The sequence below is a fragment of the Dama dama genome, chromosome 24 (assembly GCF_033118175.1).
Source record: "Dama dama isolate Ldn47 chromosome 24, ASM3311817v1, whole genome shotgun sequence".
In the NCBI taxonomy this organism is placed as follows: Eukaryota; Metazoa; Chordata; class Mammalia; order Artiodactyla; family Cervidae; genus Dama; species Dama dama.
This window is the reverse complement of record NC_083704.1, coordinates 57,743,744-57,769,410: the sequence shown is the minus strand read 5'-3', so window position 1 is coordinate 57,769,410 and position 25,667 is coordinate 57,743,744. Positions and strand designations below refer to the sequence as shown.

The following is a 25,667-nucleotide window of genomic DNA, read 5'->3' as shown; positions in this document are numbered from 1 at the left end:
GCTTTATCTTCTGGTCTGTATGAGCTCTGGCACGGCTCCGCTGGCTCCAAATAGGTGCCACCATAGGAAGTGTGAGGACTGTGACTTGTCACCACCACTCAGGGGAGTCACATGGGGAAGAAGTATGATTGGGAAGGTCAAGAAATCCACCTTCTTCCCCTCCCACAGTCTGTTCCAGGGCAAAGGGATGGTATAGTGTGATGGGAAGAGGGTTGACTTAGCACTAGTGAGTGGTGGTTGTTCAGTTGCTCAGTTGTGTCCGATTCTTTGCGACCCCATGGACTGTAGCCCACCAGGCTCCCCTGTCCATTGGATTTCCCAGGCAAGAATACTGGAGAGGGTTTCTTGTGAGGTCTGGGTTCAAACCCCAGCTCTCGTACTTGACTTTGGCCACACAGTCAAATTTGCTTGACCTCTTTAGCTTTTGTTTCCTCATCTGCAACATGAAAACTCAGTGAAACTGCATATAATGCAGTCAGTGGAGGTAAACTGCTTACAGTCTGGGGTCACATTATTGCCAGGTTTAATGAGATGACCCCAGCCAGCCTCAGCACCCACCAACCAGCCTGGAGTTCTCAGCCCTGCTGTGTGGGGCCTGCCTGTCCCGCCTTGGCTGTGGTCTGGCGCCACCTGGTGGTGCTTATTTGTCAGTGAGGACGGTTCGGGGTCCCCCACTTGCCTGGAACTTTCAGGACAGCGGCTGTGATTCCAGGAATTTCCCAGTTCATCGGTGTCTGTTTCATTGGCTAGATCTAGAGTGAGTCAGCCTGGAGAAGACCTTCTTTCTGCCTCCCTGCTTTTCAGGATGAGTTTGCTTGCTGTATTCTGCGTGGCCTTACCTTCCTTCAGCGTGCCTAGGGTAGAAGATGGGGGTCATCACCAGTCAAGTTATACCCCACATGGGTGCTGTCGCAAGGGATTTTTACAGAATTGTCAAGACAGTTAAAGGGATACAGGGTAGCTAAAGTGCCCAGTACATAGAAAGCACTTTAAAAAATGAAAATGCCCTTCTCCATTCCCTGGGAGGGAGAGAGAGACTGGATTCCACATGGCGGTGTGCACTCAGCTAATGGTAAACTGTGCAGGCGGGCTCCTGGTGCAATGGAACAAGCACACACGTCAGTGTCAGACAGCCCGGCTTCCAGCCTGCCCACATATTGCCCGGGCCAGCCTCGCTGAGCCTCCCTAATGTAGGAAATGGAGATGATACTGTTTGACCTCTAAGTACCCTGGTGGCTCAGATGGTAAAGAATCTGCCTGCAGTGCGGGAGACCTGGATTCAGTCCCTGGGTCAGGAAGATCCCCTGGAGAAGGGAATGGCTACCCACTCCAGTTTTCTTGCCTGGAGAATTCCATGGACAGAGGAGCCTGGCAGGCTACAGTCCATGGGTCACAAAGAGTTGGACATAATTGAGCAACTACACTCACTTGCCATAGTGTCTTTAGGGCGTCCCCGGTGGCTCAGTGGTAAAGAATCTGCCTGCCAATGCAGGAGACGTGGGTTTGATCCCTGGGTCAGGAAGATCCCTTGGAGAAGGAAGTGGCAACCCACTCCAGTATTCTTTCCTGGGAAATCCCACAGACAGAGGAGCCTGGTGGGCTACAGCCCACGGGGTCTCAAAGAGTCAGACCCGACTTAACGAGTAAACAGCAACACATGGTGTCTTTATGAAAGAGAAGAGGAAACCCAGACTGCTGGCCACAGATCACTGGCTGTCATGTCCAGTGATCCCCAGTTCCTGCATCCCCACACTGCTCCGCGACGTTGACACGTGATGGGTCCAATTTCTGCCTAATTCTTTGGTGAATTCTTTCCCCACTGAATGCACCCTAGAGTAGGAGGCAGGGAGTGGTTTGTGAAATGTCTCTGTGAGCGGAATGTGGAAGGTGGGGACAGAACGGGGACTAGTGATGTAGTAACGCGTGTGGCACTGTATTCAGACACTTTAAAAACTATTTTTTAGTGTACGAAACTTCTAAATACAGTACTTGAAACAACAGGAGGCCATCAACAGATGTTAGTTTCTTTTTCTCACTTTAACAAAATGCAAACTAATTATGGGTGTGGAAGTCAGTTTCTAAACTGGGTTGGGGGGGGGGCAGTGTGGATCTTTTAAAACTTTTGTGAAAACTAGAGTTTGAGTCCTTCAGAGCAGAGGAAGGTCCCACCTTCTTGGGTCTGTGGGGGAAATCCTTGTTTATTGATATTTTTTTGGTAATAGAGGAAATACAGATGCAACCTCTGTCTGCTGCCCTCGCCCCTCGCCTCTGGGGTCTGGATATGGGACTCCTCAGCTCTGGGACTGGACAGGGAGAGGATTTGTCTAGCCAGTTGGGCACTTTTCAGAATGATCATCAAACTGACACCTGCTCATTATTAAGTTTGGGGAAGTTGAGGAGTATAAAGAAGCAAACAACTAGCGAATTCCCCCCTCACCCCCCACAGTCATTCAGACACCGTGTATGTCTACCCGGAGGCACTGTCATTCTTGGACAGATTTCCTTTCCCGTCTTTTTTCTTTAAATTTCTTCATTATTTAGTTGAATTTTCCTTTTTTTTCTTGTTTTTTACTTTTCACATTATTACATGAGTTTCCTTTGAAAATTAAGAAGAAAGTATCGTTTCTCACATTATGAATATATGATTCTAGAAAATTTTAATCTAAAATATGTGAAGCGGAAGGTAAAATTTCTCTTATACCATCTTCTGCTGTATTAAAATAATAGAAAAAATTGTAAATATTCAAAGGTATAAAGTGGCAAGTGAAATTTCCCTTGAATAAGCCTGTCAGTGCTATATAACAATAGATAAGTTTTTGAAAGAAAAATACAAAATAGAAAGTGAAATTTTCCTGTAATACTATTGACCAGTGCTAAAAACTAGAGGAAAACAATAGAATGGGAAAGACTAGAGATCTCTTCAAGAAAATTAGAGTTACCAAGGGAACATTTCATGCAGTGATGGGCTCAATAAAGGACATGGGCCTTTAATAATAAATGGCATGGACCTAACAGAAGTAGAAGATATTAAGAAGAGGTGGCAAGAATAAATAGAAGAACTGTGTAAAAAAGATCTTCACGACCCAGATAATCATGATGGTGTGACTACTCATACTCACCTAGAGCCAGACATCCTGGAATGTGAAGTCAAGTGGGCCTTAGGAAGCATTACTACGAACAAAGCTAGTGGAGGTGATGGAATTCCAGCTGAGCTGTTTCAAATCCTGAAAGATGATGCTGTGAAAGTGCTGCACTCAAGATGTCAGCAAATTTGGAAAACTCAGCAGTGGCCACAGGACTGGAAAAGGTCAGTTTTCATTCCAATCCCAAAGAAAGGCAATGCCAAAGAATGCTCAAACTACCACACAATTGCACTTATCTCAAATGCTAGTAAAGTAATGCTTAAAATTCTCCAAGCCAGGCTTCAGCAATATGTGAACCGTGAACTTGCAGATGTCCAAGCTGGTTTTAGAAAAGGCAGAGGAACCAGAGATCAAATTGCCAACATCCTCTGGATCATCAAAATAGCAAGAGAGTTCCAGAAAAACATCTATTTCTGCTTTATTGACTATGCCAAAGCCTTTGACTGTGTGGATCACAACAAACTGTGGAAAATTCTGAAAGAGATGGGAATACCAGACCAGCTGACCTGCCTCTTGAGAAACCTGTATGCAGGTCAGGAAGCAACAGTTAGAACTGGACATGGAACAACACATTGGTTTCAAATAGGGAAAGGAGTACGTCAAGCCTGTATATTGTCACCCTGCTTATTTAACTTATATGCAGAGTACATCATGAGAAACGCTGGGCTGGAGGAAGCACAAGCTGGAATCAAGATTTCCGGGAGAAATATCAATAACCTCAGATATGCAGGTGACACCACCCTTATGGCAGAGAGTGAAGAAGAACTAAAGAGCCTCTTGATGCAAGTGAAAGAGGAGAGTGAAAAAACTGGCTTAAAGCTCAACATTCAGAAAACTAAGATCATGGCATCCGGTCCCATCACTTCATGGCAAATAGATGGGGAAACAGTGGAAACAGTGGCTGACTTTATTTTTTGATGCTCCAAAATCACTGCAGATGGTGATTGCAGCCATGACGCTTCCTCCTTGGAAGGAAAGTTATGACCAACCTAGATAGCATATTAAGAAGCAGAGACATTACTTTGCCAACAAAGGTCTGTCTAGTCAAGGCTATGATTTTTCCAGTAGTCAGGTATGGATGTGAGAGTTGGACTATAAAGAAACGTAAGCGCAGAAGAATTGATGCTTTTGAATTGTGGTGTTGGAGAAGACTCTTGAGAGTCCCTTGGACTGCAAGGAGATCCAACCACTCCATCCTAAAGGAGATCAGTCCTGGGTGTTCATTGAAAGGACTGATGTTGAAGCTGAAACTCCAATACTTTGGCTACCTGATTCGAAGAGCTGACTCATTTGAAAAGACCCTGATGCTGGGAAGGATTGAGAGCAGGAGGAGAAGGGGAAAACAGAGGATGAGATGGGCTGGATGGCATCACCGACTGAATGGACATGGGTTTGGGTGGACTCCGGGAGCTGGTGATGAACAGGGAGGCCTGGCGTGCTGTGCTTCATGGGGTCGCAAAGAGTCGGACATGACTGAGCGACTGAACTGAACTGAACTTAGTATGCTATATTCCTTTTTTTTTTTCAGCATCAGTGTTTGTGGGTATAGGTTACCAAAATGGAATTGTGCTGTAAATGGAGTTGCAGGTATCTAGCTTGCATTTTCCCCTTACTCACGTAATTTGAGTATCCTCCTATAGTAAAGCATTTTCTCATCCACTGAAACACTTATTTGAAGGGTATTTTAAACAGCTACAGGTTACATTTAAATGCACTCTGCTTTATGTGATCATTTCCTCTAAGGCTGCCAGTTTGGATCCAAGTGAACATTTATTCATATTTCTGATTCATTCCCTAAGCTAAGTCCCAGACAGCCCCACTGAGTCAGAGATAAATAATTTAAGAGTTTCCTCTCCAGGGTGAGCTTATCATTTTACAGTCTTCTCTGTAGCTTACAGAAATATGCACTGACGGCCATCACAAACAGATGTGATTGTTTAAAAAAATCTTTGTTATCATATGTGAAACAGCTCTCCTTTATCTTTCTTAGAATGCTACAGGGTTTGAGTTTGGTGTGTGTGATCCTTTTCCTCTGTGATTTTTGGAAAAGAGGTGATCTACCCTCTATTAAATCAAAAAGCTAATTCCTGCCGAGATTCCTTAGAACGTCCCGGATCCCATTCCAAGAGAAGAGCTGGGTGTTCTCCACACCTTGGCTCAGAAGCTTTCTCTCTCTCTGGGAAGTCCTGCGTGTTTCCAGGCAGGCTGCTTGCTCCCTCTAGTGACCTCCTTCGCAGCTGCAGCCTCGCTTCCTCGGTCTTATCAGCACCGGTTCATCCTGGTTGGGACACCCCAGGTGGGAGCAGCAGAGCCAGGGCGCGCCACAGACTTGCAGCCAGACCGTGTGTGTGGCGGGGGAGACTGTTTCCCTGCACGTCTGGGCAGCTCCTCTTAACGGTGGGCTCTTCGTGTCCTTGCTGCCTCGGCGTAGAGAAGCAGCACATTGGTTCTCACCCTGAGCCTGCTCGGGGCACGAGGTGGAGAAGACACTCTTGTTAGTTCTCACTTTCCTTTCTGAAACTCTGAGTCCTCTGGAATCTTTTTATGGAGGGGGAGAACTGTAAGTCAGTAGCATTATTAAATCAAACTTCTGTGGATGTCAGAGGATTCTGTTAGGGACCCCAAAATGACTGAGCTGTAGGTACTCATTCTTTTTACTCTAGTTTAGTTGGGAAGTGCTTGTGAAGGTTCTATAATGAGAACCTCCTAGAACAACTCTGAGGGGAGGACAGAAGGAAAGCTTGGAGAGCTAAAGACTTCTAACATACGCCCCATTGCCCTTCACACTCTCACTCCATTAAAGTTTGTTGTTCAGGCAATAAAAGTAATACACGTAGTGATTGCAGGGGGGAAAAAAGAAAACTAATAAAAATCACCATTTCCTTTACTCAGAGGAGACTACTGCCATTCGGTTTACATCTATGTATGAGCATACACTTATTTTTGCAGTCATACAAGTCTGCATGTTTATCCCTGTCTAGGTATACAAATACACACACAGTTGTCTTTTCCTCAGGATTATTGATGTTCTTTATGCGTTTTAGATACTAATGCTGTGTTGTAGCCATCTTCTCATCCCTGACTTGCTCTCCTTCTATTCAATTTATTGCCCTCAGTTAGACGATTACCAAGCCCTCTTAGCCCAAGGCTGAGTTAAAATTACAGTTAGATCCTCAGGGAATGTAGCACATGCTCAGAGCATTAAACCATTCTAGAGGAACCAGTCAGAGGGTTGGGGCGACAGTGAGATAACGGTGAATCTGGCAGCAGCTAACACCACACAAAGGGTCTGATGAGGCCAGGAGAGGATCAGGGCCTTCCTGATGAGCTTACCATGAAAGTTAAAGTCGCTCAGTCATGTCCGTCTCTCTGCGACCCCATGGACTGTAGTCCATGGGATTCTCCAGGCCAGAATACTGGAGTGGAGTAGCTGTTCCCTTCTCCAGGGGATCTTCCCGAGCCAGGAATCGAACTGGGGTCTCCTGCATTGCAGGCAGATTCTTTACCGAGCTACTAGGGAAGCCCATTACTAGTGGAAGGTCAGTGGATGGAAATCCTTACCTCGCCAAAGTCAAAAGACAGTCACCTGTATTTTCTAACACAATAGCTTTTGTGTTTCACAGAAAGTCTGAGGTCTTTAGTCTGTCTGGAGGTTTGCTTTTGTAGTTGGGTTTATTTCCCTTTTTGCGGTGTTTCCCCTCCGTTGATGCTTTCAGAGTCCTCTCTGAGGTCTGACGAGTCCTCATTAGCACCCTCCCCCCAGTTTCCTTGTGCTGTTTGCCTGCTCTGGGGTGTCACAAGCAAGGACACCCATCGTGTATGGGGGGATTTCTGTATGTCTTGAGCACCGTTAGTGTTTTTGACATTGGTGATTTTTGGCTTCAGGTGGACTTTAGGCCTTAGGGTCTTGATCCCACTAGTGTTTAGAATTCATTCAGCTTCTGAAACTTCCACAGAGTCTGTTGGGTGTGTTTTGTGTGTGTCCCTGGAAATATTCTCGATTTGGGGTTGCTGCTGAATACAGACCTAGGGTCTCCCACAGAGATGCTCCCACTTACCTTGAACAGGTGTTTTTTTCAAAAGAGGTCCAAAGAATTGACAAAAGAGTGCTCTTCTTGTCACCATCCTAGCTCTCTGGAAACTAAAGTTACATCTGAGCAGTCAGGGTGTTTTGAATTTTTCCCACTCACGCCCACCCCACCAAGATCAAGAGAAAATAGGAAACTTCGTCACCTTTTCAACAGAGTGTGTTTTCTGTCCTTCAGATGAGAAAAGATGTGAAAGTAAGGAAAATAAGAGCTGACCAGTTTATAGGACTTTCCTGACAGGTTGTCTCCATCATTCCCTGGAGAAGGTGTCAGAGGTGAGGCTCACAATCCTGTGGGAAACGGCAGCTTCACAGGAGACTGTTGCCTGTTCCCCCGACATGTCCCCCGACATCTTTCCCAGCAGAGAGGAGGTGCGGGAAGTAGGTGTCGGATGGTCCCCAGGTCAGCCTGCCGGGCAGCACCCATCAGGGAACCCTGCCTTCTGGCCTGAGTCTGCCCGTTACCAAGGGCCACGTCACCTTCCGGAAACCAGAAACTGTTACTAACAGTTGGCATTGTTTTGGGCATGATTATTTCTGCTTTACAAGATTTTGCCCTTCTTGTCTCCTTTTCCACCGCCTATGAACATTTTCTTCTTACCCTGCCTTCGTGCTTCTTCCTTAGGCCGGAAGCTGAGAGGAAAAGCCTTTTATTTCGTCAACGGCAAAGTGTTCTGCGAGGAAGACTTCCTGGTGAGTTTGTCGCCCAAGCAGGCCTGGCAGAAGGTGGTTTCACTCTGCGGCGCCCCCAGCGCCCCCTGGAGGCCGCACCGCCGGCAGGGCCTGAGCCTCTGGGAACAGGGCCCCGCGTCCTCCCGCACCCCGCCTCCTCCCTCTCCCTCCTGGAGCGCGGCCAGGCACCGGGGCCACCGCGCCGCCCCCGGCCCGGCCCTGTGGCTCGGCCGCCCGCACCCAGCTGCGCGGCCTCGGCGCCCGGGCCGGGCGCCAGGGCCCGGCGCATGCGCGGAAGCGCCCTGCGCGCTGGGCCGCCTCCCTCGCAGCCCTGCGTCTCACTCACTCCCGGGCTTGCGCTTCTCTGCACGCCCACGTCCCACCCGGTGTGCCGCAGCCTGTGCTGCGTCCGCTGCCAGGAATGCCTTCCCTCTTTCTTCGCCCCGATCCCCCTCAGCCTGCCTGTTCCCTGGGACCGCAGAGTGGGTCCCCCCTCCTCTGTGCTGCCGCCCTTGGCCTTTTCTGGCCAGCGGCTAGCGCACTGCCTGTCCATTTACAAGTCTTCCGCTGACTTGACCGAAAGTTCCTAGGGAGGGAGGAACGCGCTGGTTCACCTTTACATCTTCAGACCCTAATACACCGCCAGGCAGGGAGCCGTGCCTGGTCAGTAGGATGACCAGCGTGAGACCCAGAGATGGCTCGGGACCAGCTTCTTCACGGAGTGTGGGTTGACTCAGGATGACTCACGTTTGCCAGTAACAGACAAGCAAACCCAAGGAAACGAATTCCTGCATGCCCCCAGGGGGTCGTTTCCTCCCACGTGCTCAACCTTGGTCACTGGCACTGTGATGCAATAGTCAGATGGTGGTGCCATACCAGAGTTGACTGTCTCCTAGCTTCAGATCTGATGGGCTGAGTGCCTCTCCTGCTCCTAGAGTCCCATGGGCTCTGGGTGAGTCATCTGCTCACCCCCAGGCAAAGTCTTGGGTGCTGGAGGCATGCAAGGCTCTGATTGACCAGGTCCTTGCCTCGGAACCTAGCATGAGGGGCCAGCCCCACAGAAATCATGAGACCACAGGGTGGCAGAGCAAGGCTGGATCTCAAGCAAAAATAAAGAACTTCTCTGGTCCGGGAGGATCCCACATAGCACAGGGCAGGTAAGCCCATGCACCACAACCAAGCCTTTGCCCTAGGGCCCGGGAGCTACAGCTGCTCAGCCCATGCACCTCAACTGCTGACGCCTACATGCCTAGAGCCCATGCTTCACAGTAAGAGAAGTCACCGCAATGAGAAGCCCGTGCACCGCAACTAGAGAGTAAGCCCCGCTTGCTGTGACTAGAGAAAGCCCACACGCAGAAAGGAAGACCCAACACAGCCAAAAATAAAAATAAATACAATTAAAAAATGAAGAACTGTTACCCGAGAATCAGGAAGAAGTACCGGGCAGCAAACCCCTGTACTATGTGGTGTAAGGCTCCAGAAAATTTCCCTTTTTTTTTCCACCTTCCTTTCTATTCAGTTCAGTTCAGTTCAGTCGCTCAGTCGTGTCTGACTCTTTGCAACCCCATGAATCGCAGCACGCCAGGCCTCCCTGTCCATCACCAACTCCCGGAGTTTACTCAAACTCATGTCCATCGAATCGGTGATGCCATCCAGCCTCTGTCGTCCCCTTCTCCTCCTGCCCCCAAATCCCTGCCAGCATCAGAGTCTTTTCCAATGAGTCAACCTTTCTATTACATTTCCCTTATTAAGTTGTATTCGTAATATCTAAGCTTCTAGTATCTTCCAGTGTGTAGTATTTTGTCTGTTTTCTGAGGTGAGTGCCTCATTTCTTTCCAGATTCCAGCTCTGTGTGTGTGTGTGTGTGTGTGTGTGTGTGTATGTGTGTTTTGGTAAGATAAGGTAGATAATATTTATCCAGTTTCTTTGAAGCTGATTGTAAAAGGCATTGGGTTTTAAAAAAATTATTTATTTTTAATTGATGGATAATTGCTTTACAATATTGGTTTGATTTCTGCCGTACATCAACATGAATTGGTTATAGGTGTACACAGGTCCCCTCTCTCTTGAACCTCCCTCCCCCCTCCCACCCTTTCCCACCCCTCTAAGTTGTTACAGAACCCCAGTTTGAGTTCCCTGACATACAGCAAATTTCCATTGGCTATCTGTTTTGCCTATGGTGATATATATGCTTCCATCAAGGCACTGGCTTTTTAACCAGACCCAGACTAGAATTTGAATCCCATCCTTACCCCGGATAGGCTCTGTGACTGTGAGAAAGCAACTTAACCTCTCTGAGCTTCCCTTTGTTTCCATTTGAGAAACAGTGTAGTACATACCTTGCAGAATGGTTTTGAAATTGTAGAGCAGCGGTCTCAAACTTGAGCATGCATCAGAATTCCCTGGAGGGCTTGCAAAAACCCAGATTGCCGCTACCCCTCCATCCCCTGCCCCTAGTTTCCAGTTTTCCAATTCAGTAGGTCAGGGATGGAGCCTAAGAATTTGCACTCTGACAAGTTCTCAGGTGATGCCTGGGAACGTGTCTTGGGCACCACTGGATTAGAGGCTGATGCCTCTCTCTGCACAGCCTCTTATGCAGAGCCTGGCCTGTCCTGGATGCCTGGGTGCAACTGTTGAGATGAGCGGTGTTAGCGTTTGTAATGGCTCTTGTGGCGGAGGGCGTTCTGTAATTCACCACACTGTTGTCCACAGAGATGCGACAGATTCCTGAATAGAGTGACACGTCTCTCTAAGACATTCTTTGTGATCCTCGCGGCTGGCGGGGAAGTAGCTAGATTCCTCTGCCCCGCCTGGGCTGAACTTTCTTTTCCCTTTTCTCTGCAGTACTCTGGTTTCCAGCAGTCCGCGGACAGGTGTTTTCTCTGTGGACATCTGATCATGGACATGGTGAGTAGGGTCAGGCGAACAAGGTAATATTGATAATGTGGTGTGTGGGGGGGAGGCATTGACAGAAAAAAATAAATTAATAATTGAAAACAACGTTTCCTACCTTGATTTGTGATCATGGCTGGTTTTATTTTTATTTATTTATGGCTCTGCTGGGTCTCCGTCTCTGTGCGGGCTTCTCTCTAGTTGCGGCAAGTGGGGCCTTCTGTCTAGTTGTGATGCGTGGGCTTCTCACTGCAGAGGCTTCTCCCGTTTCGGAGCACAGGCCCAGGTACATGGGCTTCAGCAGTTGCGGCTCCTAAGCTTGGTTGCCTCGCAACATGTGGAGTCTCCCCAGACCAGGGATCGAACCCATGTCCCCTGCACTGGGAGGCGATTCTTAACCACTGGACCACCAGGGAAGTCCCGATGGCTGGTTTTATTTGAAGACCCCATGTAGCTTGCTTGCTGTAGTTGCCCCGCATTTGGCTTTTATTAGAATTTGCATCCTTCACCATGCAGTCCACACAGGGTCATTTCTGAGGGTGCGCTCCTCCTCTGGGCTGTTCACGTCATGCTGGCCTCCCTCTGATTTTCTCTGATCTCTGTGGTATCCCAGGTGAGATGTCAAATGGATTGTGTTTTCATGGAGAAATCTTAGCTACTTTGGAATCAGATAAACACAGTTGCTTTTTCCCCATGTTCTTCCCAGCTTAATCATTTCCCAAGGTGAGGGTGGGGCCCCATCATTAGTTCTGAGATAGCAGAACAGGGAGCAGGTTTTATCCACTCCATTCCTCACTCAGCCGTGGCTCTCTGAGCTTGTTCTGAATGGGGACAGGTCTTCCTTCCTGTCCTCCTCAGGTTGTGAGGTTTATGAATACAGGGTTCTTATTCTGTCTATGGATCAAATTGTCCACCACTGGACATCGGCCCTGTCAGATTTCTTTCATATATTGGTCAGAGAGAATCATCATATCCCATTCGTTTCATTGCAAGAGTTAAATCCCTGTCTAAGCTGAGCCATTGATTCTCTCCTGGCAAAGGGAATTGCTAGCTGTATTTTTTTTTCTTTTACCATTTTTTATTGAGAAACGCCCCAGAGGGTGCACGTCTTACATGCACAGCTGAATGAATATTTGTGCGTCTGTGTGCTTAGTCACTCATTTGTGTCTTTGCGACCCCATGGACTGTAGCCCACCAGGCTCCTCTGTCCATGGGCTTTCCCAGGCAAGAATACTGGAATTGGGTGCCATTTCCATCTCCAGGGGATCTTCCCCACCCAGGGATCTAACCCCTGTCTCCTGCATCTTCTGCATTGTCAGGCGGGTTCTTTACCACTATACCTATGTTAACACCATACAGATCAAGATCTAGAATATTTTCCGTATCCAGAAAGACACCCACCATTCTGACCTCTTTGGCCCCAGACTTGTTTCACTGGTCCTGGAACGCCATACTGTAGAATCATACAGTATAGACTCCTTTGATCTGCTTTTTCTCACTTAGAAAATGTTTTGGAGATTCATCCATGTTGTTGTGTGTGTTGTAAGTTCATTTCTTCTCATCGCTAAGTAGAATTTCACTGTGTGGATATAGCACCGTTTATTTATCCATTCTCCTGCAGATGGGGATTTGGGTGTTTTCCAGTTTTGGGCCATTTACGACTGAGCTGCCATGAACACTCGTAGGCATGTCTTTGATGGACGTAAGCTGGTTTTATGCTGACAGGTGGAAAACAGAGAACCGGAGTGGAGGAGACCCTGCTGCGCTCCGGGCTCTGACGCAGCTCTGCACAGCGTGGCCCCGTGAGCGGCGTCCTCATAAGCGGCTGAGGCCTCCCTCGGAACACGGGCCTCCAGCCATCCCCCTGGAGGAGGCAGGTGGAGCCTGCCTCACTCCCACCTTCCCCAGGTCCCTGCCCAACTCCACAGGGCTCCTTTTCTCTAGCAGATTTTGCCCTTGGTTTTAGAGCCCTTCCAACAAACCTACCGTATTTGAGGCCAACAGTGTCCAAATTTATGAACGTGACTGTACCCTGTTCTTATTTCTCAATATACTAAGACTTCTCTCCTTCTCAGGGTGTTTCATTAATCTATTGCTGTGTGTGTGCTCAGTCACTCAGTTGTGTCCGACTCTTTGCCACCCCATGGACTGTAGGCCTCCGGGTTCCTCTGTCCGTGGGATTTTCCAGGCTAGAATGCTGGAGTGGGTTGCCATTTCCGACTCCAGGGGATCTTCCCACCCAGGGGATTGAACCCACGTCCCCTGCATTGGCAGGTGGATTCTTTACCACTAAGCCACCTGGGAAGCCCTTATCTATTGCTACATGAATATTATTGGTCATGATTCCATGGGTGAGGAATTAGGTCAAGGCTCGACAGAGCCATTCTTCTGCTCCATGTGGCAATGGCTGGGGTCACTTCCTCAGCTGTGTTCAGCTGGTACACAAGGTGACCTCTCACCCTCCAGGCTTCTCTCCCTGTGGCCACTAGTCTTACTCAATAGTCTAGCCTGGCTTCCTTTCAACAAGAGAGGAAGTGGAAGCTACCAGTTTTCTTTCATCACTGGCTTAAAAAAATCTCAGAACATCATTTCTTTCTCATTCCTTTTTTTTTACTTTTGGCTATGCTGACAGACATATGGGATCTTAGTTCCTTGACCAGGGATCAAACTCGTGCCCCCAGAATTGATAGCTTGGAGTCTTAACCACCGAACTGCCAGGGAAGCCCCCCTTCCTCTTTCTATTGATCAAAGAAAGTTACAAAGCTGCTCCCGGTTGAAAGGCATAAGGATCCGCCTGTGCATACAGTAAGGAAAGGAACTGAGTTTGGAGACCTTCTCGACCCTGTGGGATAAAGCCAAGTCACGCCTGGATTCTTATAGGTCTGCTCTCAGACTTGAAAACTTTCAGCCAATGTCTGTCTGATAGTGACACTTAGTTTTAACAATAGAACTCATGATTGCCACTAAGAATCATAACAATATAGAGAAAGATTCTTCCAGTTACCATTCCTTCAGTTACAATTCGGTTGTCCAGCTCATGATGTAAACTGTCTGTCTCTGCTCCATCTTTGTTCATTGAGGGAAATACTCGGGGCTTGGAGGTTGGAACTGGGCATTTCCCACCTGAAAAAAAGTTATAATAGCTAGTCAGAATGCAGCAAAATGGCATCATTACCCTCTGGCACAGTGTGGGTTAAATTAAGGGTCTGTTTCTGCCACGACAGCATTAGACTGGGACAAAATGCGTTCCAAGGTCCAGATTGCCAAGGAGTCTTTGAAGCCCAGCCACTTGTTCTTCCTACTTTGGCATCTTGAGGAGGCTGGGAGGTTAATGAAATCCCAGAGGGAATGAGGACGCTTGAAAGCTGAGCTTTCTGAGGAGAGCTGGACTAGCACCATGGCCTCCTGGTGCCCCCCGGACTGCAAGCTGTGAGGTGTGGTGTTGGCCTCCGCAGGCAGCATCGGGCGCTGGAAGGAGCCAGGACACAGCACAGCTTTCCCACGGAACTCACGACCCTCTGCCGAGGTTCTGTTTAGTTCCAAGTCCCCTTCTGCCTGGTGGGAGGCTTTCTGTGTGGTCCTACTTGGGGATGCTCATGACTGCTTTGTACGTTCCTCACCAACGGGCACTTTGGTGCAGGCTCGCTGGCGTTGATTCCACGGTTGTGTTGTTTGTGCTGAGTGTCATGGTGCAGGTAATCCCAGAAACGAATCTGCTGCTGAATTATTGGAGGTACTTTGAGCAGCAAATCACAGAAACTCAGCTCAAGTTTGAGAAGCTGGTGGTTCCCAAACTTCCGCCTGTGTCAGAATCACTATATTAAAACACCCGTTGCTGGGCAGGGCCCAAGAACGTGCATTTTAATTAGGTTCCCAAAGGACGCTGATGTTGCAGGTCCAGAGGCAAAACTTTGAGAACCACTGAACTTAACAGCAAAAGTGTTTTATCTCACCTAAGAGGCTGGGGGGTAGGCAGTTCGGTGGAGAGTTAATTTGGTGACTCATCTCCATCACTGAGGATGTTCATTTCTCTCCCACTTTCTGAGTCTAGGCTCTGTCCTGGTTTCAGGATGGCCTCTAACAGTCCCAGGTATCAACCACATCCAGATCAAATGACACTTAGAGGAAGAAGGTGCCTGGGGCTTTCTCTTGGCTGTGTCTAAAAGCAGCAATAACAAAGAGGCTTTACTTACACTTGGATTTGAGATAAGAGTCACGGCTTCTGGATTATAACCAGAGACAAAGCTACTTAGAAGGGGCACTCAGGAGGGAGAAGTTAAGAGGATTTTTTCTGAGCTCTGCTGTTTCCTTAAGGAGTTAACTTTTGTCTTTCCTTGTACTAGCCAGCTTCTCAAATCTGGGGTGGGTCTTTTCATGGCCTTGCTTTGCATCATTTCGTACAGAGAATCATGGGTTTTGATAGAGAACCCTCCCTGCTGGAGATTTATAAGTGCTGGAGAAGGATCCCGTTGGGTTTCTTCCTGTTTATGCCTGTAACTTGGTTAGCCTTTCCTGCCTCATCATCTCTCTTTTTTTTTTTTTTTTTAAAAATTGTTTTGATGTGGACCATTTTTAAGTCTTTATGAAATTTGTTACAATATGGCTTCCGTTTTATGTTTTGTGTTTTGGTTTTCTGGCCTGAAGGCATGTGGGATCCTAGCTCCCCAGCCAGGGATCGAACCCATACCCCTTGCATTGGAAAGTGAAGTCTTAACGACTGGACCACCAGGGAAGTCTGTCATCATCTTTTGACTTGGTCCACGTGAAACTGGGATGAGTGTTGTTCAGTTGCTAAGTCCTATCCTACTCTTTTCAACCCCATGGACTTCAGCACACCAGCCTCCTCTGTCCGCGACTATCTCCCGGTGTTTACTTAAATTTATGTCCTTTGAATCGGTGATGCTATCTAACCATCTCTTCCTTTGCCACCACCTTCTCCTTTTGCCTTCAGTCTTTCCCAGCATCAGGGTCTTTTCCAGTGAGTCAACTCTTCCCATCAGGTGGCCAAAGTATTGGAGCTTCAGCTTCAGCATCAGTCCTTCTAATGTGCATTCAGGGTTGTTTTCCTTTAGGATGGACTGGTTTGAGGGTGACAGTTTCCCATATGGTCCCTTGGTCTGATGTGTTTCTCCCTTCCTTCCCTATAATCCCTGCTGAGTCCTGGCCTTTTGCTTTTGCGCCCCCAGATCCTGCAGGCCCTGGGGAAGTCCTACCACCCCGGCTGCTTCCGCTGCGTCATCTGTAATGAGTGTTTGGACGGGGTGCCCTTCACCGTGGACTCAGAGAACAAGATCTACTGTGTCCGGGATTACCACAAGTAAGGAGGGACGGGGTGGGAAGAGGCGCTCACGGCAGCCAGGCTGGCTGCAGCCCTGCAGAGTGGAGGGCGGGGGACCCGCGGAGGCGTGTCTGCAGGCCGTTTGCTCCACTGTCCACGGAGCAGCCAGTGTGCAGTGGTTTGGAGGGGTGCAGCCCGGGCCTCGGGGGCAGTGGATGCCGATGCGGACAGGAACTGGTTAAAGAATTATGTTTACTGGGAAAACAGGACCAAAGAAACCTATAATCGGATGCCTGGCTAGGCCTCTAGAGGAGTCTGCCAAGCCCTGTGGCTCCAGCCTTACCAGACTTCAACAGGCGCCGATTCAGGGCTGGCCTCCACACCCCCAGTTTGCATGAGGCTTCACCAGACACTGTGAGTGGGGGTAAACAGACAGGCCAGTCTCCACCCCCAGTGGACTGAGGGGGCCACGTGCGCTTGTTGCCGCTGGGGAACAAGCCCAGAGCAGTAGTCTCAAGAGTGTGCCAGGCCCGTCTTCATAAAGGGGTTTGTGTGACGTGGGACGGGCGGGAGGCGGGGCGAGCCCGACTGCTCTCTGCTTCTCCCCACAGAGTGTTGGCCCCCAAGTGTGCAGCCTGTGGCCTTCCCATCCTTCCTCCTGAGGTAAGATGCTTTCTCAGCTCCGCTCCGGGGGTCCTCCAGGACATCCCTCCCTGGGTCATTTACAAGCTCTGTGCCCTGTTCTCGAGCGGTGCTGTGCCAAGTCGCTCAGTCATGTCCAGCTCTTTGCGACTCTGTGGACTGTAGCCCGCCAGGCTCCTCTGCCCGTGGGGATTCTCCAGGCCAGAATACTGGAGTGGGTTGCCATGCCCTTCCCCAGGGGATCTTTCCAACCCAGGGACAGAACCCAGGTGTCCTGCATTGCAGGCAGATTCTTTACCATCTGAGCTACCTGGGAAGCCTAAGAAGACTGGAGTGGGTAGCCTACCCCTTCTCCATGGGAACTTCCCGACCCAGGAATTGAACCGGGGTCTCCTCCATTCTAAGTGGTTTCTCTATCAGCTGAGCTACCCAGGAAGCCCTGTTCTTATACCTGTTTAAAAATTCTAAAATCTCAGCTCTGAGACGGTGGTGTCCGCACCAAGAAGCCTCTCTCTTATTAGCTGCCTTCCTGAGCCTGGTGCCCTTCTTACACTCTATCTGTCCCTGTAATTCGGTCAGTTTCTTTAAAAAAATTTTTTTATTCTTTTTTTTGGCTGTACCACACAGCATGCGAGATCTTCGCTCCTCAGCCAGGGATTGAATGCGTGCCCACTGCAGTGGACGTGTGGGGCAAGTCTCTGCAAAGTAGTCTCTGACTTGATACTAACTCCCAGATTAGATGACAAGAGATGAACAAGACCCCATAGGTGGTCTTTTCACTGTTGACTCCAGCATTCCAGATGGTAGACCTACATCCCTCTCACTTCCCCTCATCCCCTAATTGTGTCCCTTTTCCTGCCACTGTTAGTATCCACGGCTGATTTCTGCTCTTCTCCTAAGGCCACTGTCTTGCTACCCGGGAGCCCTCTCCCACCCTGTGGCCACAGAGCCTGATGGCCCCCCAGCTAGCCTCAGGTTCTTGCTCTCTTTCGGTCTAGGGTTCAGACGAGACCATCCGCGTCGTGTCCATGGACAGAGACTATCATGTGGAGTGTTACCACTGTGAGGTAGGCGGGCCCCTCCCTGCCCTAGAAGGCCCTCAGAACACATCGTAAAAGTCCAAGAAGGAAGCATCATGGGTTGATGGGGGCAAGATGCAGGCCAGGGGCTGTGCCCCAGAGCTGATGGAAGAAGTGGAGTGAAGCCTGATTTGGTGGTGGGGGGTGGAGGTTGCAAAAGATGCAGATGATTGGGTATAACAGTCTTTTTACTATTTTCTCCACCTTTGTAAACACTGAGTCCTGAACTGGTCACGGCTGCTCTCCCTGAAGCTGCAGAGTTGAGGGAGCGGGTGGCGGGAAGCGTGGGTTTCAGATCCTTTTGGGGGGCCAGATTGCCAGGCAGGTGTGTCATTTGGGGGAATAGACTCCCTCCCCTTCAGCTTGTAGGCTGTTCTGTCTGCCAGGAGCCCCTTTCTTCAGCTGAGCACTGAAAATCATGAAAAAACCCTCCCCACCCCTCTGCCATGCCCCACTTAGAAACAGGCATGTCACTGGTAGGTGTGAAGGCAGGTGGACCCCGTCGGTCCCATCTCTGCTGTCACACCCCAGGCTGAAGGAGTCACCGGTGCCCCATCACTGTCAGGAGGGCCGGGGGTTGTGAAGGACACAAATGATGAAAGTGCCTGTGGAGTTTCAGCCAGAATTAAGTGGACTCACCCACAGAAGGAGTGATTTATTTTGTGAGCTGTGGGCAGGGAGAACAGCAAGCGTGGGGGACATACAGCTTGACCCCACTGCCAGCACTGAAGAAATAGGTGGGAATCACTGTCAGTGGTACCCCAGGTGCTGGAGAAAAACGTTGAGGCACTTGCTGGACTGTGCTTTTATTCACGTCGCAAAGAGTCGGACACGACTGAGCCACTGAACTGAACTGATATATCCAATATGTGATTGATTCAACGCACAGTCTAGATAAAGGATTCTTCCGGAGCTATTCCATATCCTTTTTCCGTCCTAAGTTTTAGAAATGTGGTCTGTGTTGGCCCTGCCATGACATCTCATTTCTGAGCAGCACCATTGCAACTGCTGAGAGCTTCCTGCAGCCAGTGGTTCAGGCGTCGAAGAGCACAGTCCAGACCCTCCCTGGGCAGGCTGGAGCTGCGTCTCTGTGTTGGCATTTTCTGCCCAGACAGACAGCACCCTCTGCTGGATTCTGGGTCTGTGTTTTGCCTTCATGTCACTCCTACAATCTGTTTATTTTAATTATGAAAGTATGATAAGACATTTACAGGAGACTTGGAAAATGTAGATCAAAGTTACATATAGTTCCACTATATATTACAACTTTTAAGTAGATAAATTAAGAATTTTTAGTATCAAACTCTCAAAAATTAACAGAATAGACAGAAAAGTAGAAAAATAGAGAGTAGACCTGAAAAGCACTGTGAACCAATTCAGCATAAGATTTATACAATTTTCACACAACAGCAGGATACAAATCCTATTCAAGTTCCCACAGACTTGTAGGCTGTGGGAACCTACAACCAGGAGACACTGGAAGACATCCAGGGATGTAAGACAAGGTGCAAAAATCTCATGGTCTAAAGGTATTGAAATCAGAAGGCATACAGGAGCTCTTGCAGTCTGTTTTTTGTTTCGCCACCACTGCGTGTTTTTGCCTCACTCCAGGACTGCGGCCTGGAGCTCAATGATGAAGACGGTCACCGGTGCTACCCGCTGGAGGACCACCTGTTCTGCCACTCCTGCCATGTCAAGAGGCTGGAGAAGGGCCCCTCGCCCGCAGCCCTTCGCCAGCACCACTTCTAGCCAGAGCCTCCCGCAGATCTCACGGCCAGACAAGGAGCCAGGGCTGCACCCTGAGAAGCCCACCAGTTCATTCCAGTCACCCCTGGGGTGGGACTGGGGCCGGGGGAGCAGGGGGAGGCAGGTGATTTCCTGCGTGTGTGCAGGGGGTGCCTTTCCTTGAACCAGGGAGGGGATCCCTGCCGGTCTGGGACTGTGTATTTTCCAAGTGCCTTTCTCCGCTGCCACACCCTCATCAGACGACTCAGGAAGACACCCTGGCAAGCGCGTGGCATGTGATGGATCTCAGTAACGCGACCGAGTGAACCCTCCTGTCCTTCCGGGAGGGGCTCATGCTTCAGAGGGAGAGACTTGCACTCAGCGCATGCTCTGGAGAGAGATTTCAGCTGCCAGTGTGTTCAGTCCTTTCCCTCCACTTTGGGAAATACCTGCACCCAAACATCCCCTCCCAACCACACACACACAGACACACACACACACCCTTCCAAACACACACACACACACACACCCTCCCAGACACACACACCCCCTTCCTGCCCCCACAAACACCCCTTCCCAACTGCATACACACACATCCAAACACCTCCCCGCCCCCCCCACACACACCATAATTTAAGACTTCCTTCCACTCCAGAGCTTCACTTCTGAAGAATGGCTGCAAATTTTAATTGCATCCTTGCAAAAGGGAAGTTCTAACATGTGCTCTGCATCTTAAGAGGAATTCACTTGGTTAAAGCAGAACCAAGATTTGAAATGAGATGGAATTTCCTCCTCGTACCCGGATAGCATTCTGGTGCCCCTGCAGATCCTCATGCCTTTAAAGGCAGCCGGGGGGTCTGGCGGAGGTCGATCCTGTTCTATCCAAGTGGGCTTTGGGATGAGAACTTGGTGCGGGCGCCAGGCCTCTTTTGCCCGCCTGTTTGCCCTTTTCCCTCTGGAGCTCTCGAGAGTCTGGAACTTCAGAGTTGCTCCTGCAAAGGCAGGACTCAGGATCTTCTGTGGGGATCCTCTTGTGTTTCGCTTATTTAACATGGGCTTTGGCAAAGGGTGCCCGCATGTACTGATACCTAGCCCCTTATAAACGAGGAGACTGTGTGTGTGTGAGATCTCAAAGCCAGCCTGGGAGAGAGAATCAGCATAAGTTATTATATTCATTTCACAGGTTTCTCTCTCACCCAATTCTTGGCCCAGGCATTACATCTGAAGAAACCAGTTTAAGGTACACTGCTTTTGTCTGTTTTTTTTTTTTCCTTCTTTTTAAAAAAGTTGTTTCCCTCTACTTTCAGTCTCCCACACACACAAAAAATACCTCACAGAAAAGAGCTTCAGATTAAGGAGGGACTCAGCCATCATGCTGGACGCAGCCAGTGTATGTCAGGAATCTCTGGCTTCGCCCAGGTCAGGCCAGTGGGTCAGAACACTGAAATCATAGCTAAGGGCCAGCTGGGGACAGATCTGATTGACACTGGGTACTCTTGTCTTATTCACTGCATCACCCTGGTTCCCCCAGGGTGGTGGGGGCTAAGGGCCACACACTGGCAGGATTTCAAGGCCAAAGTCTGTCACACGCCCAAGGCCAGAGGTCAGTACCCTTTGGTATTTCAATGAGAAGAAAGGGGAAGGAAAAGGTTGGCTGGCACTCACCCTCTCAGCCCATGGGGAGGAGCCCTGGGCCTTGCTGCAAGAAGGCAGGGGCCATCTCACTGCTGCCAGCCCGGCCGGGAACACAGCGGCCGGCGGCTGCTCTCTGCCTCCTGGCCTCACACCCAGAGTCAGGGATTGGGTGGCTGGGACCTCGGAGGGTGTCCGTGGAACCCAAAGGCACAAGGGACTCACAGGCTATTCACTGGCCCTGCTCTACTTCTAGGCCATGTTTTGGCTCATTTGGTGGCAGCTGCCTTTAAGCAGCACAGAACTGGCCGTGGCTTGGCTTTTCCATTTCGGTTAATTTCATTCTGCTGGGATGCTTTGGCCAGATGTCTCTTCAACCCAGGCTGTGATGTTTGCTTCCATTGGTTCCTTTTCATAGGCTGAGCCTCTTAAAAACCCGTGAGTGTAGGGGGGCTGGGGAAGCCAACCCTGGGGTCACCCCTCCCTTCCCAGTACATCATCCAGCTCAGCCTCCGTGAGGCTGGTGGACAGATGGAGCCAGTCAGTATGTCTTAACCTGCCTCGGCCAACCTAGGTTGATTTCTGGCCTTGATGACAGGCCTTTGCTCCACTTTCAAGTCAAGCAGAGCAAAGAAAACTGCCTTGGAGCCATGTCAGAAGTAGAGGATTTGTTTGCAAATTGGGTAACAGTTGACCTTTGAACAACACAGGTTTGAATTGCCTGTGTCCACTGATACATGGCTATTTTTCAGTAGTTAAATACGGCGGGCAGTCGGTACTACACAATCTGTGGTTGGTTGAATCCACAATGCAGGGGGACCGTGGTTACAGACGGCTGACTGTAAGTTATATGAGGATTAACCCTAGGGTTGTTCGAAGAGCAACTGTTGTTTAAAAACCAGTGATTGATTTTTGAAATGAAAATTTTAAAGTGGACTTGACTGAGGCAATTTCGGTATCTCAGCAAATATTTCATACCATTGAAGAAGAACAGTAACAGAATTTCTAGACATTCTAGAAATCTGAGCAGCAGCTTCTCTTATTATCAGGTTCCCCTGGAGAGGGTACTGGGTAGGAATCTTGTGCCAGTTCTGTCTCCTCCTCAGGCCCTTGCACAAAAGCCGTGAATAGATGCACACTTACCAGGTATTTTAAACTTTCTATAGTTTATTAACCAAATCAAGCTGTAATGGGTAGTTATTTATAGGTGTGTAGAAAGAGCATGGGCTTTCCAGGTGGCACTGGTGGTAAAGAATCCACCTGCCAAATGCAGGAGACATAATAGACCCGGGTTCGATCCGTGGGTCAGGAAGATCCCCTAGAGGAGGAAATGGCAACTTACTCCAGAATTCTTATCTGGAGAATCCCATGAACAGAGGAGCCTGGCGGGCTACAGTCCATAGTATTGCAATGAGTCGGACACAGCTGAAGCAACTTAGCAGGCACACACAGAATACACAAGCACTTCCTAGACCAGGATGAGTAAGTTTGTTTCAAAAGGTAGAGCAGATAGCCCTATTTTCAGTTTCGACTTTAGATAAAACAAGAATTATGGCTGATTCCAGACCCCAGAGCCAGCCTCCAACCTTCCCCCTTGCTTCACTTTGCCCCTTAGTTTTTTTCTTGTCATTTTTTCCACCCCAGCTAGGGTCCTTCAAAGACTGTCTGGGTGCCCTGAGCAAAGCCAGTTGGGCCTATAGTATCAGGATTCTTTCTGCTGTTATCCTCCCATCCATGGCTGAGTAGAAAGTGATTTGTTCATTTTTTATAAGGAAGGGCATTGAGTCCTGTTGGGTCATTGTCTGCATGTGGCGGCAGGACTCTTGCTTCTCCGTGGTTATAGCGCTTGGGTGAAAACCACTTTCAGCCAAGTTCAGAGGTGGTTCTCCTGAGTCCTGGGCGGCCAGTGATGTAATCAAAGAGTTCCGATTGCTTTCAGGTCCTGCCATTGGCTTGTTTCCCTGGGCTCGAGTCACCCACGATGAAAAAGAATAATGTTAGAATTTGAGAGAATGATCTGGAATTCACACTTCTTTGCAGGCCATGTTTATGTGCTGTTTCCTACAAGTGTGAAAGTTTAGGAGGGCTATGATGGCTGCTGGTGCTCTTGCAAAGAACGTGTGCAAGACTTGACCCCAAACTGTTGCTGTCTGATGCACTTATTCAAACTATGGGCCAGGAAACCACATGCTTTGTCTTCTCCTTTGTGCCAGGAATAAGTCCTGATTTCCCAGTTACTATCTGAAGTATTAACAACTTTTAAAAGCTATAGGAAAAAGATGAGGAAGATGTGTTAGCTATCATTTGTTCTGAGCCAGAACTGGACAGATGTGGGAAATTTCCATAGAGTGGATGAAAAGTTCACTTGGCAGAGAAATCATTGTCCCCTCCCTGTGTCTCTTCTTTTAACTTTGATTCAAAATATTGTTACTGTAAAATTATTCATAATTTTACTGTTACTATAAAATTATTCAGAATATTGTTACTATAAAATTATTCAAAAGATTGTTATGATAAAATTATTCAAAATTTTTTTACTGTTACTGTAAAACTATTCAAAATCTCATGACAATAAAACTGCCTTAATTTGTAGACTATTAAAGTGATCTCCACCATAATGATGTTTCCTGGATCTTCTTTTCTGTGTGTGGAGTAATAAGTAGATGGTGCTTTTTGCTAACGGGATTTGGTCTTTTAGAGCTCTGGGTTTTTTTTTTTTTCCTTGCCATTATGGTTTATCACAGGATATTGAATCCCAGAGGTGAGTGACCCTCTAGATTTAAGGCAGACATGTGCAGGAAGGCAGGTCTTGCAAGGGGAAGGGGCAAGGAACGAGAGTGGCTATTCCGACTTTACAGACGTAGGCTGCTGTTTTTCTACAACTGACGCTACAGGGGATGAAGATGTAGTTGGGGAAAACGTCTGGGTTGGGGTGTGCCCAGGACGAGAGATGTCTCCTGGTTGCTCTCGCATGGAAGAAGGGGTCAGGAGCATATGTGATTGCCATCCATGAGCAGAGAGGGAATGACCCTGAGTCTACTCATGTGGTCAGCCCTCTGGTGCAGAGGAAGCCTTGGGCAGGGCACCTTTGGGATCAAAAGCCCGGATTCGAGATCTAACTCAGGCTCTACCACCTAACTGCTCAATGAACGTAAGCAAATTGTGTTCCCTCATCTGTGAAAATGGCTATAACAACCGAACTTAACTTATGGGACTATTGTGGAATTGACTGAACTAGTCCAAGTAAGGGCTTCCCCACTGGCTCAGTGGTAAAGAATCGGCCTGCCACTGCAGGAGACTCAAGAGATGCAGGTTCCATCCCTGGGTCAGGAAGATCCCCCAGAGGAGGAAATGGCAACCCACTGCAGTATTCTTGCCTGGAATATTCCATGGACAGAGGAGCCTGGCGGGTACATTCCAGGGGGTCACAAAGAGTCAAACAGGACTGAGCACAGCACACATACAGTTCAAGGAGCAAGCAGAGCTCTTGAAAGAAAGTGAAAGTAGCCTTCTGGGCTCCTCTGTCTGCGGAATTCTCCAGGCAAGAATATTGGAGTGGGTAGCTGTTCCCTTCTCCAGGGGATCTTCCCAACCTAGGGACTGAACCCAGATCTCTTGAATTGCAGGCAAATTCTTCACCATCTGAGCTACCAGGGAAGCCACTGCTCAAGTTACAGGTTTGAAGACTTACTTGATCTTTCCATGGGGACAATCAACAAAATAAATTACAAGTGGATCAAAGTACATGGAAAAAAGCAATACAAACAAACCAATTTGAAAAAAAAATCATAAGGTAATTATTGAGTACATAAAAGTGAAAATTACTGGAGGTTCAAAAATAAAGGGCAAAGGAAAATGTAAATAAACTAAAAATGTTGCAATGTGTTTGACAGCTAAAGAATTAAAACCTTAATCTATTTAAAAGTTCAACAAATCTATTAAGAAAATTAGTACATATATTAAGATAAAATATATACATCAAGTAATAAATATAAGCAAAAGGAAGTCCCATTTTTCAATTATGAAAATTGCAAAAAATAATGAAATTTATAATACTCATTAGCATTCAGGGAAACTGATGCTATGGATGGAAATGTGTATCTAGTTTTTTGGCAGGCAATGTGAAAGTATGTACCAGTCTTAAAAACATCCATGAAATGGACCTTGAAAATGTCTGTCTGATCATTCAATATCTAAAAAATTTTAAGACATATCAGAAATAATTCAACAGCATTATTTTTTAGAAACTATTAAACTGACAACCGAAATTCCCAACAAAGAGGTTAATATTTAAAATCTCTAGTTTTTTCATGGGCTATCTTCAAGGAATATTTAATGACCATAAATCTCAGATGAAAGCTAAGGGAACAAAATGAGAACACAAAGACATTTGATAATCTCAAATTTGGAAAAAATACTTGAGGTTTGACAGAAAACAACAAAATTCTGTAAAGCAATTATCCTTCAATTAAAAGGATTTGGAAAAAATACGTGTATAGGTTTATTTATATTAAAAA

The 25,667-nt window shown here is 48.1% G+C and overlaps 1 protein-coding gene across 1 annotated transcript in view; it reads left to right on the top strand.

Annotated features, from left to right (window-relative positions):
* Positions 1-23,768, top strand: part of LIMD1 (LIM domain containing 1) — a 72,481-nt gene extending 48,713 nt beyond the window's left edge. The window contains exons 3-8 of the mRNA XM_061128830.1: positions 7,856-7,923; positions 10,747-10,809; positions 15,981-16,111; positions 16,684-16,735; positions 17,713-17,781; positions 19,405-23,768. Coding sequence (XP_060984813.1) covers positions 7,856-7,923; positions 10,747-10,809; positions 15,981-16,111; positions 16,684-16,735; positions 17,713-17,781; positions 19,405-19,542 — 521 coding nt within the window. The 3' untranslated portion in view covers positions 19,543-23,768. The remainder of the gene's footprint in view (positions 1-7,855; positions 7,924-10,746; positions 10,810-15,980; positions 16,112-16,683; positions 16,736-17,712; positions 17,782-19,404) is intronic.
* The last annotated feature ends 1,899 nt before the right edge of the window (positions 23,769-25,667 follow it).